Source organism: Synchiropus splendidus, chromosome 1 (assembly GCF_027744825.2).
Source record: "Synchiropus splendidus isolate RoL2022-P1 chromosome 1, RoL_Sspl_1.0, whole genome shotgun sequence".
In the NCBI taxonomy this organism is placed as follows: domain Eukaryota; kingdom Metazoa; phylum Chordata; class Actinopteri; order Syngnathiformes; family Callionymidae; genus Synchiropus; species Synchiropus splendidus.
In genome coordinates this window covers 13342174-13354386 of record NC_071334.1, presented here as the reverse complement: position 1 = coordinate 13354386, position 12213 = coordinate 13342174, and the positions used below count along the sequence as shown (strand labels likewise).

General features: G+C 39.8%; 1 protein-coding gene across 6 annotated transcripts in view; it reads right to left on the bottom strand.

The window, feature by feature from the left end:
• faf1 (Fas (TNFRSF6) associated factor 1) overlaps positions 1-12213 on the bottom strand; it is a 55944-nt gene extending 43731 nt beyond the window's left edge. For all 6 annotated transcript variants that reach the window (XR_008414880.1, XR_008414877.1, XR_008414881.1 and 3 more), the window contains exons 1-7: positions 11789-12213; positions 10158-10226; positions 8412-8458; positions 6638-6903; positions 6462-6553; positions 5776-5867; positions 1200-1305 (exon numbers count right to left, since the gene is read on the bottom strand). Coding sequence is in view for 1 of the 6 variants with exons in the window: in XM_053868564.1 (XP_053724539.1) it covers positions 1200-1305; positions 5776-5867; positions 6462-6553; positions 6638-6903; positions 8412-8458; positions 10158-10226; positions 11789-11821 (705 nt within the window). In the remaining 5 variants the exon portion in view is untranslated. The remainder of the gene's footprint in view (positions 1-1199; positions 1306-5775; positions 5868-6461; positions 6554-6637; positions 6904-8411; positions 8459-10157; positions 10227-11788) is intronic.

The window sequence follows — 12213 nt, the reverse complement described above, 5'->3', positions numbered from 1 at the left end:
TGTGTCTGTAACTTTGCACAGAATGTAAGCAAGGAGGCATAAATATGGAAGACAGTCAATATGTGGCTAACAGAAGCAGGTTAAAGTCCTTTGCCTCATTTGCGCCACAGGGGGTCTGGTGATGCCTAAAGACGAGCATGCGTAAGGTAAAGACCATTACACGAAGGCCTGTTAAAAGCCCACATTGTCCAATAGCCACTGCCTGTGGCCTCATTCTGCACCCCCGCCAAGCCTAGAGTCCAATGCTAGCTTTCTGTGATGATGGTTTCCCCTCCCACACCGCAGGGGTTCCTCCCTTGTGTTTGTAATCCCAACAGAAACACTTAAGGTTCACAGTGGGTGCTCATCAAAACCATCTGCCCCAAAAGAGAGCGAGAGGAGGAGACATACACGTAGGAGAGGGCAGAAATCCAGACTTGAGCTTAGATGCAGGGTATAATGATCTTATTAAATAAAATCATTCATTGACAGCAGAGACATTTTAAGTATCATTACACCACATGGAGGACATATGTTGGACATTTTATCATTTGATGACAATGAAAACATACAAGTCAGCACAGTTAGCAATTGGTAAAGTTGTATCTTTTTCCTTTCCTTCATTCACTCACTCACTCACTTTTCATTGGACAGAAACTAATATCTCATGTCAAGTAAGGACGAGAGCTACAACTAAGATGGAGTGCAGGGAAAACAAACAATACAAAATGTATGGGAAGGTGTATTGTGTAATAGTTTGAGTTTCCATGGAAGTGTGACAGCAGGTGACCTCTAGTGAATTATAAATGACTGCTCATGTCTCAGCATGAGAGAGTTAGACACTCAGACCCTAATTGGTATGCCACCGAATAATGAAGGAAGGACTAGACTGGGTGCAATTTGGATGATGATAAATATTTCATATGCCGCAAAATCTACTGTTCAGTTTCAAATGAGCAAAGGAAATGGACAGTCTCCATTTCGACTGAAGATCAAACAATGTTAAGTCCCTCATCTAGTGACGGAAACGAGTGTACCCAAGGTAGTGAGAGGAGGAGAACGCTGTCCAACATTTTTTCTACACTTTGATTTTGTGAGACACTTGAATTGGATTGAAAGATTTAACGTAACAAGCAGTATTGCGTACAGTGATACAATTGTTGTGAATGTGCACATCTACCACCACTTTGTGAATGTCTGTGCACAGACGCCACATTTACCTCCTGAATGGTTCTTGAACCAGGGAAGTTTAAGCTGTATTCCCTCTGGGCCTCGTGGTGACTGATGACCAAGAGATAGTTCTGGTTTAGAGACTCTGAGTGAGCGCTAAAAAGGAGAAAGAGAAAACAGAGTGAAACATGAATCCAATAACCATAAATCAACCTAAAACAAACAAATTATAAGACAACATACACAACAACGCATAAACAACAGGAGGCGAATGAAGAGTCGTTATCACCAGCAGCAACAAGTGAAGGGCAAGCTCCAGCTTGTCACCAAGCAATACCCCGCTGGTGAAAGTGACGCTCTCCTTTAGGGAATATCGACTCACGTCACTAGTTATGCCTTAACAAGCCTACCAATTGCTCAGCACAGCAGGACACTAATATATAACCACCCTTGCATGACTGTATGTTACTTTGCAAGCTCAACGCCACATAATCCTAAACTCTACAATGTACATGTGGAATTTCAGCAGCAATGGTTCCACACATTGAAAATAACAGACATGCATCTTCATCCAACTAAATAATACTAATAGCAAAACAGGACAGGTAGTAACAGTGGCAGAAAAGTCTAATAAATGATCATCAAAATTAAGAGACACCAGTATTCTTAGATTAAAACAGTCCAATAGAAGTTCAGCCTTTTATATCGACTGAAACATCGCTAGGAAAAGCAGACACTGTGAGCTTCACGTGGAGAGTAGGAGGTGGGGGAATCAAGGTTTGGAAGCTTTTACAATGAGCTTTGAGGTTAAGTAGCATTTTGAGCAAACGCTGGGACTGTGAGGCTGAATATCAATGGGGGCTTAAAGGCCGAAGCAGGCACTTAATCAGGGCTCAGAACCAAGGAGAAGAGGAAGAGTTCAGGAGAACGAAATGGATGGGGGAATTAATATGTAGCACACACATTAATTATGCAATCACACCCTTAATCTGCATAGATCTGGACGAGCTTATGTTAACAGAAGCTCAAATTTACTGTAATGAGAGCATATTTACATTGACTAAAACTACGAAATCAATATGTAAATGTAATGTTTGTTGTAGCTAACTGGGGAAGATTGGAAATGTGTAGAGTGGGAAGGATGGATGCATATGTAATATGGCAGAGCAGAAGGGGTGGAGAGAATGAGACAGACAAACAGAGGGACAGAAAGAGAAGAAATGACAGCAGTGGAGACATAAATATGGCTGCAGTTATAATATCGTGATTATGTTTGGACACCTTCCCGAGCCATAGCTGGCAGGAGATTCCCCTCCTAAATAGATCGAGATGACGGAGGGTAAACTGAGCAGAAGTGTTACTCTGTCCTTCCAAGCATAGAAAGAACATCTTAACAGTGAGACTAACAAAGGCATTTGGTTATAGTGTGAGCAGAATTGTGTTAAATTTCAAATTTTCATTTTATGAATACAAATACCACAACCTGATTAATTCATAATGAGTCAATTTGCATCAGTCCCGAGGGGCCAGTCACTTCACATGTATAAACAAAACCCATGGTTCAAGAATAATATCAGACAGTCGAGGAGAGGACAGCATGAGACAGAAACAAAGGTGCTCCACATGTCATCGCCGGGGCCAATTTGAATGTGGCATTAGCAGGGTGGCGGTAAAATGTCATTGGATAAATACTTAGCAATGTGCCGAAGAAAACATCAGGCTAAACAGATTGGCTTCATTTTGAGGTGAGCTTATAGTCCTAAACTGCAAGTCCCTGTGGTACAGAGCAGACCTTATTAAACTTGCCGTGCCACATGCATGCACTGAGTGATGTGTGTGTGTTATGAGGGAATAACCCATGAACACTGTTGCTCACGCACTCATATTGTCTAAGAAACATTTCAATGAATTATTCTTATACAAGTGCCTCTTACCTCCTCCATATTTTGCATCCACAACAGAGAAGAAAAATATGAAACCGCCCTGACTCTGCTCTGTTTTTTTCGGCCATCCGAACCCATATAGCACAACAACTGAAAGAAACTTTGCACTATGTCTAAACGCTGCATCCAGGAAGCGTCTGCAAGTGAGATTTACTAAGATCCCTAACCAACCCCGCAATTGATGAATCATTTGGTCATTCTAAATTCCTCAATTTCTCTTGAACAAAAATAACCTTTCATTGGCAAACATGCTTCCCGAGAGCTGCAGCAGAGAACGAATGCGGGAGGAAACAGGCTCCATTGAAATATTCATCAGGCCCTCATCATTTATGCAAGAGATTAGCTCCTTCTCAACACCCTCTTGTATTCACAGGCACTCATCATCATAGCCAGAGAGAGACCTTCTTTAAACTGGACTTCAACACAGAGGTATTAACAGCAAATCGTATCGCTGACTAAATAACTATATGAGATGAATATGTGCTCAAATGGAAATCTGTAAAAGCTTCAAGTCTTATTTCTAATCAAACAAGACAACTAAGAGGAGTTTGCTCAGTGGGATCATAATGACAGAGCAGCACTATTTAATCAGTCCGTTTGGTTAGGTGTGTGTTCCACAAGCCAAGCTCCACAAAGTAATTGCCTGGGATATTACCACAACAGGACATTTGCATTTAATTTTAGTCAGAAACAATTTGAAGCAAATAAACATTGAAATTATATTTGGGTGGATGACGGTCCCTTCATCCTAATATTGATTAACTCAGTGATATTTATTCAAGCAGACTGGATCTTGGACAATAACAAGTGACGGCAAAGCAAACTGCGGAAACCAGACATAATAGCATGGTATGACCTTTGGTGTTGGTGATAAAGAATTCCCCATGCAATTTTACAGTGATACTTCAACTTAGAGGTGAATCAAGAGATGGAAGATTTCCTTTCTGTACTCATACAGATGCCTTTGAGTTGACACATTGTAAAGATATGATGACAGGAGTGGGCCAATCTTAGGATTCAAGGAAATGCTAGATGCTTTTCAGGAGACAATACCTCCACTCTGGCATGGGACTATCCCCCTTAGCCAAAGTGAGCTGAAGCCACAGTGGTATAATATATGAAATAAAAAAACTATTTTCTTCAGGAAAATCCACCTGAAATTGTGCCACAAATGTGCAACAGATATCCAACTAACATTTTTAAACATAGTCCATATTGCTAGTATTTGCTTAACACATAAAATTGCCAGGACTAAGTATATAGGTACAAACAAGCAAGTTCTGTACCTCCCAGCCTCACTCTGTGACGTGCCACAGTTCCTCTCACAGCAGTAGCAGGGTCATCCACACACGAACACTAAGTCATACATTTACACCCAAATGCATGTGGACAAGATTGATTCCAGCGCCCTTCTATTCACCAAGGAAACAGCTGACACAGAATAATGAGCTCCTGACACCTATAATGATATCGATATCACTTGGTGAAATGGTAACGGTGCTGTTAAAAAGACACAGCAGTAATTGGGGGAGTGAAAAGACGAGGTGCATGAGGGAGCGAAGACCGTGGAGATGAGGGCCATTAACTGCCAACACAATATAACTGCCACTTAGCATGATTCACATGGAATTGTCATTAACAAAACCCTTATAAATAAATAAGTCTTTTGGCGGTGTGACATGTAAATTTTAGATCCATTTAGACAAATCTCAGACAAACTAATGGAAAACAGTATTAGAGTGAGAGGCAAGTAAAACCTCATACAGTCCATCACAGGTAACACAGAAACAGACATCTGTGCATCAAACAAATGTGACAAATGTCAGTCACCAATTAACCTCACTATAGATGTTTGGAGGAAAACAGTAGAGAGAAGAAAATATACAGTATAAATTCAGTTTGAGACAAAATCCTCAAAACTTCAATCAGTGAGACAAATTAGTACAATTCCAAAAATGGAAAAGGAATACATCAATTTGTAAATCTCAAATAAGGGTTTGCAATTTGTGAGACATTTTATGGAAAAAAACATTTTTTATTTCATAGCACCAACATAAAGTTGAGACGAGACATCTTACAATGTCGTCTGCTTATGTTAATCTTGTTGAAAGTAAGGATGTCAGCACCTGTAGTTCTAGAATATTGAAGACGTTTTTTTTTTACTTCTTTTTCATAATGATGGTACTGACCACGGAATGAATTAAAATCAATCTTTCTGCTTTTGCAGGTAAAGAATAAAATGTTTGTTACAAATGGCAAAAGAAGAAGGGCCGGATATAGCAGGATGACTCTCGTTTATAACAAGGGTTTGAGATAAACAAGAAATCCCTATGAGAACAAAAGGTCAGCGTCACTCGTTGCACTACTTCTGTAACTTTATGTTGAGGTTAGCAAAGCAAAACATTAAAGTAGTAAGTAAATTACTGAAGTAATTAACGGTAACAGCTATCTTCTACTAAAGTTGCAAACAACGTTGTCAGGTTTGATGATGGACGAGACGGAATAAGCAGCTCAGAACATCCGACTGAAGTAACGCCAGTTCTATAGTAGTAGGGCGCCATCTGCTGTTCACTTGTAATTAAGCACACTACGAAATAAGATGACGGTCCTGATTCTCGGGCATCTTCAACACCAAGTAACAATACCAGTTAAAAGTTAATTCTGATATTTAAACTAGAAATACCTGTTTTTGCTGGTGCTGGCAGCAGGAGCGATGTCAGGAGTCAAAACATAGAGGCTGATGTTCTTAGGTAGGTGTAAACTTCTCAGCACCATCTAAAAAAACAGACACATGTTGACAGAGTTAGACAGGTAGAACGGATGCATATTAAGGAACTACCTTTATTTTGGGGGGGTTTATACGTTTTAAAGTTACTACCCTCATGACAACTTTATTACACTATAATGATTACATATGTGTTAGTACATGGAAGGCAGCAACCCAACTCTTGGTTTAGTATTTCTGTGAAGCTGTTATTTTGAATTTGCACTGATATGATCTGTTCCTGATGTTCAACCATTTATGTAACTTGATACTTTTACTGGAGTCACTGGGATGCCGAAGCCCGAGCAGGCAACAGAGTAAGAGGCAGAGGGCCCCCTAGACAGGTTGCCAGTAGCTCACAGGTCACATATAGACAACACAAAACAAAACTCCCATCATGTTTACAGGTTTACTCATGATTATGCGTTCACTTCATTAATTAGCTAACATCGAGTTGATATGATCCTGCATGAGAACCATATGAAATGGCAAACATTCGAATACAAAATGCAATATATCTGCCTTGTAGATGAGCTCAATAAATGTCAAGACCATATTGTTCATATTTTCTTTTGTGTACTTATGAACTTCATACTTATACTTACACTATCTGACACATCTCCACCTTTCCAGCCCTTCAGCTGCATTTTGGACACTGGAACACCAAGCTCTGTCTCTAGAAGTTGTTTGATTTCACCTAGAGATCAAAGCAAATGAGGAAAAAGACTTTCAAAACTTTTGTTTTTTTTGAAGCGTTTGCAAGATGTACGACTGTGCTTACCGACTGTGTTGCTCTCCTCCAGTACCAGTTCGACTGTTCGCTGTCTGTACTCAACTCTGAAGTTGAGCATTCGGGGCTGACGCTCAATGATGTGCCGGGCAGAAGAGTTGATAGGGCAAAATGCAGAAGCAGAGGGTGATGGTGAGGATGATGATGATGGCAACGATGACGAATGAGGAGCCGAGCCCCCGGCTGCTGCATCTGCTGCTTCTGTTTGGTTGGAAGGTCCATATACGCTGGCCTCACTGACGTCGCTAGAAAAATTACTAGAGGAAAGATGAGCACATTCATATTATTATTACCATATTTTATAACATATTTTAGACACAGCAGGGAAGTCGCTAATGTTCGACATGAAGACAACATAGGCATGCCTGCGAGTTGTTGGGGAAAAACTACAATAACGTACAAACGCACATACACTAATCTGATCACCATAAAATACAGACATTGTTGAATTAGATTAGGACACACTAAAAGAACACAGTGATAGACACTGTGGCATCGTAAAAAGCAGTGAATAAGAAGGAGTGCTCGCCAACATAAAAGATAAGGGGAGAAAAGTAAAGAAGCTTAATATATTGTAGGTATATTGTTTGGTTTGTGTTTGATTGGCGACCAACCTTCTATTTTTTAATTGAGTCTCGATAAATGACACCCTTAAAGCAGATGTTATCAATTTTAAAAGTCCACTGAGGAAAGAATTCTTCCATTTAGTCCTGAGACCATACATACAATAAACTCTTGTGCACAACACAGTTGAAAGTACATATAACAACTACAGTAGCCTTCACAGTTCAAAAAGCCAAGACACACCATACATCTACACAAATAGCAATGGGGCTCAAAAAGGTGAAGTCAGAGAGTGGGAATTACCACATTGAATTATACTCCGTTAAACTTAGATCATGGTGCAAACAGGCTGTGCTATTATCTGCCCCACGGCTTCGGAAAAAACATTTTTAAGCAATTTCAATCTTGGAGGAAGAGCTAAGGACTCTGGGTTCCATAAGTAATGAAGATTATCAGAAGAGCATGCATTGTAACCTTAAGACGCCCAAACACCACCTCAACGCTGTCACTCGACAGATGTTGGTGTGTTTACACCATTTCAGACTGGAAAGCTTGAATGAACAACCTCTGAATCAAAGCATGCGTGTTGCTGTTACACAAGTAATGCCACTCGCACCAGCTAAGCTAACTGCGAAGTAACTCTTCGCAGTTACTTCGCAGTAACCCCCCCCCCCCCCCCCCCCCCCCCCATCAGATTTATTTGGAAGTGAATGTTTTTAACATCTCAAGTTCATGACCTGCTTTCATCAAATTAAGTGTTATTCTGGTTCACACGGGTAATTGCCAGTGTTATGCCAAAAAGTAATTGTGAAAGGCGGAGCACTTTCATGTCCATTACCGACCAACATATTTCAAGATGGCGCATGACTTTGATGGGGGTGGTGAATATTCATAAAAAAGGATATGTGATCAGGCAACACAGATTTTCAACCACTGAAATTGTTTCACAGTGGACCTTTAAGCACTTCACAGTCAGCAAATGGGATGGCTTCACATCCAAACCAAAAACATGGTCCTGGTCTTTGTGGCAATTAACGCTGCAAAATTAGATTTATAATAAAGCAGTTATTTAATTCAACATTCAATCTTTTTTTCTAAACAGCTACAGAAACATCTGATGGAAAAAAGGAGACAGCAATGATGACTAGAGTACAAGTCAGACAAGCAACAATCCTGCTGTAGAAAGCATTAGCTTGCATACCTTTGCAAGATTCCGTTCTCCTGTGGTATCACTCCATTAATGGCAGCCTGGAATGAAGGTAAAAACAGAATTCAACAACTTAACATATATTAGTACAGATTACATATTAGTACATATCCAAATTTCAGAGGTTGAACAAACCCACTTACGTTGAATCAAAATAGTACTTCAACCATAGACTGACTATTTCATATACAGTATAATAAACTTAAGTCTGACCAACACAATTTAATGACCATCACGGCCATCTCCCATCTAACCTTAAAGAATGTTGGGAGGGGGAAAAGTATGTTCTGATCCACCCTGTGACAGGTGTATGAAACAGTTAACAGTCAGCGGTATAGACCAGAGTGCCAAAACTGACCCCGCTGCACTGTCCACTGTCAACAAAGAGCACATGACGTTTTAACACACACACACTCATTGTTGGTTAATGTGCTCATTGGTGCTTTTGGCAATGGCAGTGTCTCGTGGATAACCAGAATAATCTGTGTGTTCTGATACAGGCAATTTGGAAGGAATTGGCCACAAATAATGGCAGTTCAAAACCATGGAGGAGGTCCACGCAGAAATGATCCGTGGTTTAAAACAAAGATCAAAAAGCAATTCTCACCTATTCACACACTTTACTTCATTTTATAGTAGAATACAGCATTGGTTTTGTACAAAATTGTTAGTTAGACCCAAGATAAAACACAAGGGCTCTCACATCAACACTTGCAACAGGCTTGGTCAAACTGTCACTGGGTGCATACAAGATGACCAAGACTGGACCGATTGGACAGACAGCATTTGTATCTGTACCATATGTAGGAGGATACACACCATGTGTCCCTTCATGGTGTGGTCTACACGGAATGATGCATGCACATCCAATGTGGTCAGTAAATAGCAAGGTAGATGCAACAGTTACATATGAAGTCAAACGCACCCGTTTATGAGTGTAGGCACCATTTCATACTCCCTGAGTCCATTTATGCACATTCTGGTCGAGGACACCATAAAGCAAAGCTGGCAAAATCACAGCATTCACAGCTTGACTGAAGAGAAATTCATTGTCCCCTTTATGACTATACACACTCAAAAAGGGGTAAATTACATGAAGGGAATGCCTACTTACACGTGAAGCTAAGAGAGCATCTTTTAATAAAGAAAGAGTCTTTAGTCAAAAATATCAAGTGGAAACAACTAAGCAAAAACTTGAGTGGTTGTTCTCTAAAATAAAGCCGACTGCAAAGAAACAGCAAGTCATCAGATTTACAGGTGCAGTGGGACCAGGTCCACGCTGTCCTGCCACCACTTTTTAATGCTGATGCTGCCTGCTTTGACCGACTGCCAGCAACAAGCTAAATATAGACCAGGCCTGTGCCGTGTGCACTGTACAATGAAAGGACCTTTAATCTTCTGACTCATTCCATGCAAAATCTTGACCAAAAAGTGCAATGTTTCTCACTCAATCACTTGTCTGTAGACATGACTGTTAGACAAGACTAGGTAGCCCTCAATCTTTGCACAATGGGGAAATTTGACTTGCCAAAGCAGCAGACATTAAAGACAAAAGTTGAAGTGTATTTAAAGAGTAGAGACAAGTTAACATATACAGAATGACAAATAGGGAACTGATGTATCTCTAGGTCATGACAATGAACTAAATCGGAAATTGAAGTATTTCTAGATCCTATGTATGGTACTAGAAAAAAATATACCTGCTTGTCAAAATCTGAGGCCAAATAATAATCCACTTACCACTAAATCCCAATTATTTAGCTCTAATAGAGTGATTGCCTCTGCAATGTTGTCAATTCCAGTGCAGGCCTGTAGAGAAAACAAGAGAGTAAAGTCAGAATAACCAACATGCCATTGCCAGCCATAAATTCTTTAAAAAGAATGAGTAATTATCTTCTGCCCTGTGAAATCTGTTGAATAAAGCAAGTCTTATTTGCTGAAGACACTCTTCTTGACAGTTGTGAATCTTAAAAGATCCAGGTTTTGTCCTGCTTCAAATGCACCCTTCTCACGAAAGTACTTTCGGCAGAATACTAGAGATGTTCACCATCCACGGTTTAACAAGAAACTAGAACACGGCCATAGAGTCGCATGCATCGAATAAAAAGCATTAGACACCATATAATTTTCATGCATGATAATAAGTAATCAGTACACAACATATTGGGGACTGAACTATTATGATGACAGATTTTCAGTGGAAAACACAGGCAACCACTTGATGCCTATTTTTTCAGCAGCTGATTTACATATATTGTTCAAGGTTCCAATTCCATTGGTGTTGCAAAACCAGACAAACAACATATACACATTTAGACAATGCCCTGTGGAAAACAAATCATTCTATGTAAAACTATCAGACTGATGACTTGTGAAAATACCCCTTCCCCAAAATGTATTGTAAATGTTAGATATCTTCCATTGAGGCAAATCCAAAGATGACAAAACTGCGCCAAGACAAGTATATTTTGGTGTAAAGTGAACCCCATAATGGGACATCATCCAAACACAAGTCCAGTTCGCTTATTTAAATGCACACCATCTAAACCCGCCTTGCTTCTAGAATAGCATAGAAAGCTTTATCTTTAACATTTTTTCTAACTGTGATCCAAATAACAAAGATCAATAAATAACTGAGATTTGTAGTTGCCTACTGACCAAGCTACAAATTGTCGTTGCTAGTAAACCAAGAGTTCAAATAAATACCTAAAACCTAATCCCTGAGATACTGTGTAGTTGTATTTGGATGAAACACATGGAGACATTGCTGGCGTTCTTTATACCACAAAACGAAAACGTTTTTACATTCTGTTCTCAAAAGTCAACAGTAATAATATACTATGGGTGTGAAATTAATTATTTACAAATAATCCATCTCTCTCATGGTTCATATATGAAGAGTTTAGGAAGACAACATTGATAATCATAGTATAACTACCTTTGAGAAACAGCCTAAAATCAGTTTAGCAATAGTGTCTAACGTTTAGCTCAATCCATTCTGACAAATACTTTAGTCATTTTGGATCTTAAATGTAAATGAATACCTTTTGGGGCGACACACATAATGTGTTTGGTTAAGATGACTTAGAAAAATAACTCATCATCCGCTCAAAGTATTTAGCTTGAACGAGTCTTTTAGTATTAAACCTTGGCTTGGCAATGGACACTATTGCTGGTTTTATCTTCCGAACCTTCGCTAGCCGGTTCTGGCTTGTAAACAACTGTTAGCAGCCTGACAGTTTTGTTAGCTTAGCTTTGTTGTTTACAACGACATTTCGCCACGGTGGCCTTTTTTTGAACCCCATAATGGCACAAATGCATTTACTGGAGAACATAACATGTAATAATAGCGATAAACTGTACAGACTCACCTGAAAGTCGGCCAAGATAATTTCTCTGTCCATGTTGCTATCGCCACTATCGGAGGCCACGGCAATGACTGGCTAAAAGCGATTCTTTTACTGCCACTCGTCTTCTTCCGAGGGAGTCACTTAATACTGATAAAATGACAAATTCCACTGTGGCCACTAGTCACGCAATAATGAAATAACAGTTTTAAACAGCCACAGCATGAGAAAATGACGCTACAATGATCGGGTTTCTCATATTATTATGAGAATCAGACGTAAAGCGAGTCAGACGTAGAGTCAGTCGTAAAGGAGATGAAAGTGCTGCAAAAGTGTCGACTCAGGAGAAAGAGTGCTGCATCAGACCAGGACCAACTCCAACAGTTCTCCAGTGACTCGGTTACATGACCGCCGGGAAAGCGTATGCTGACTTCGTCGATTTTAAACTG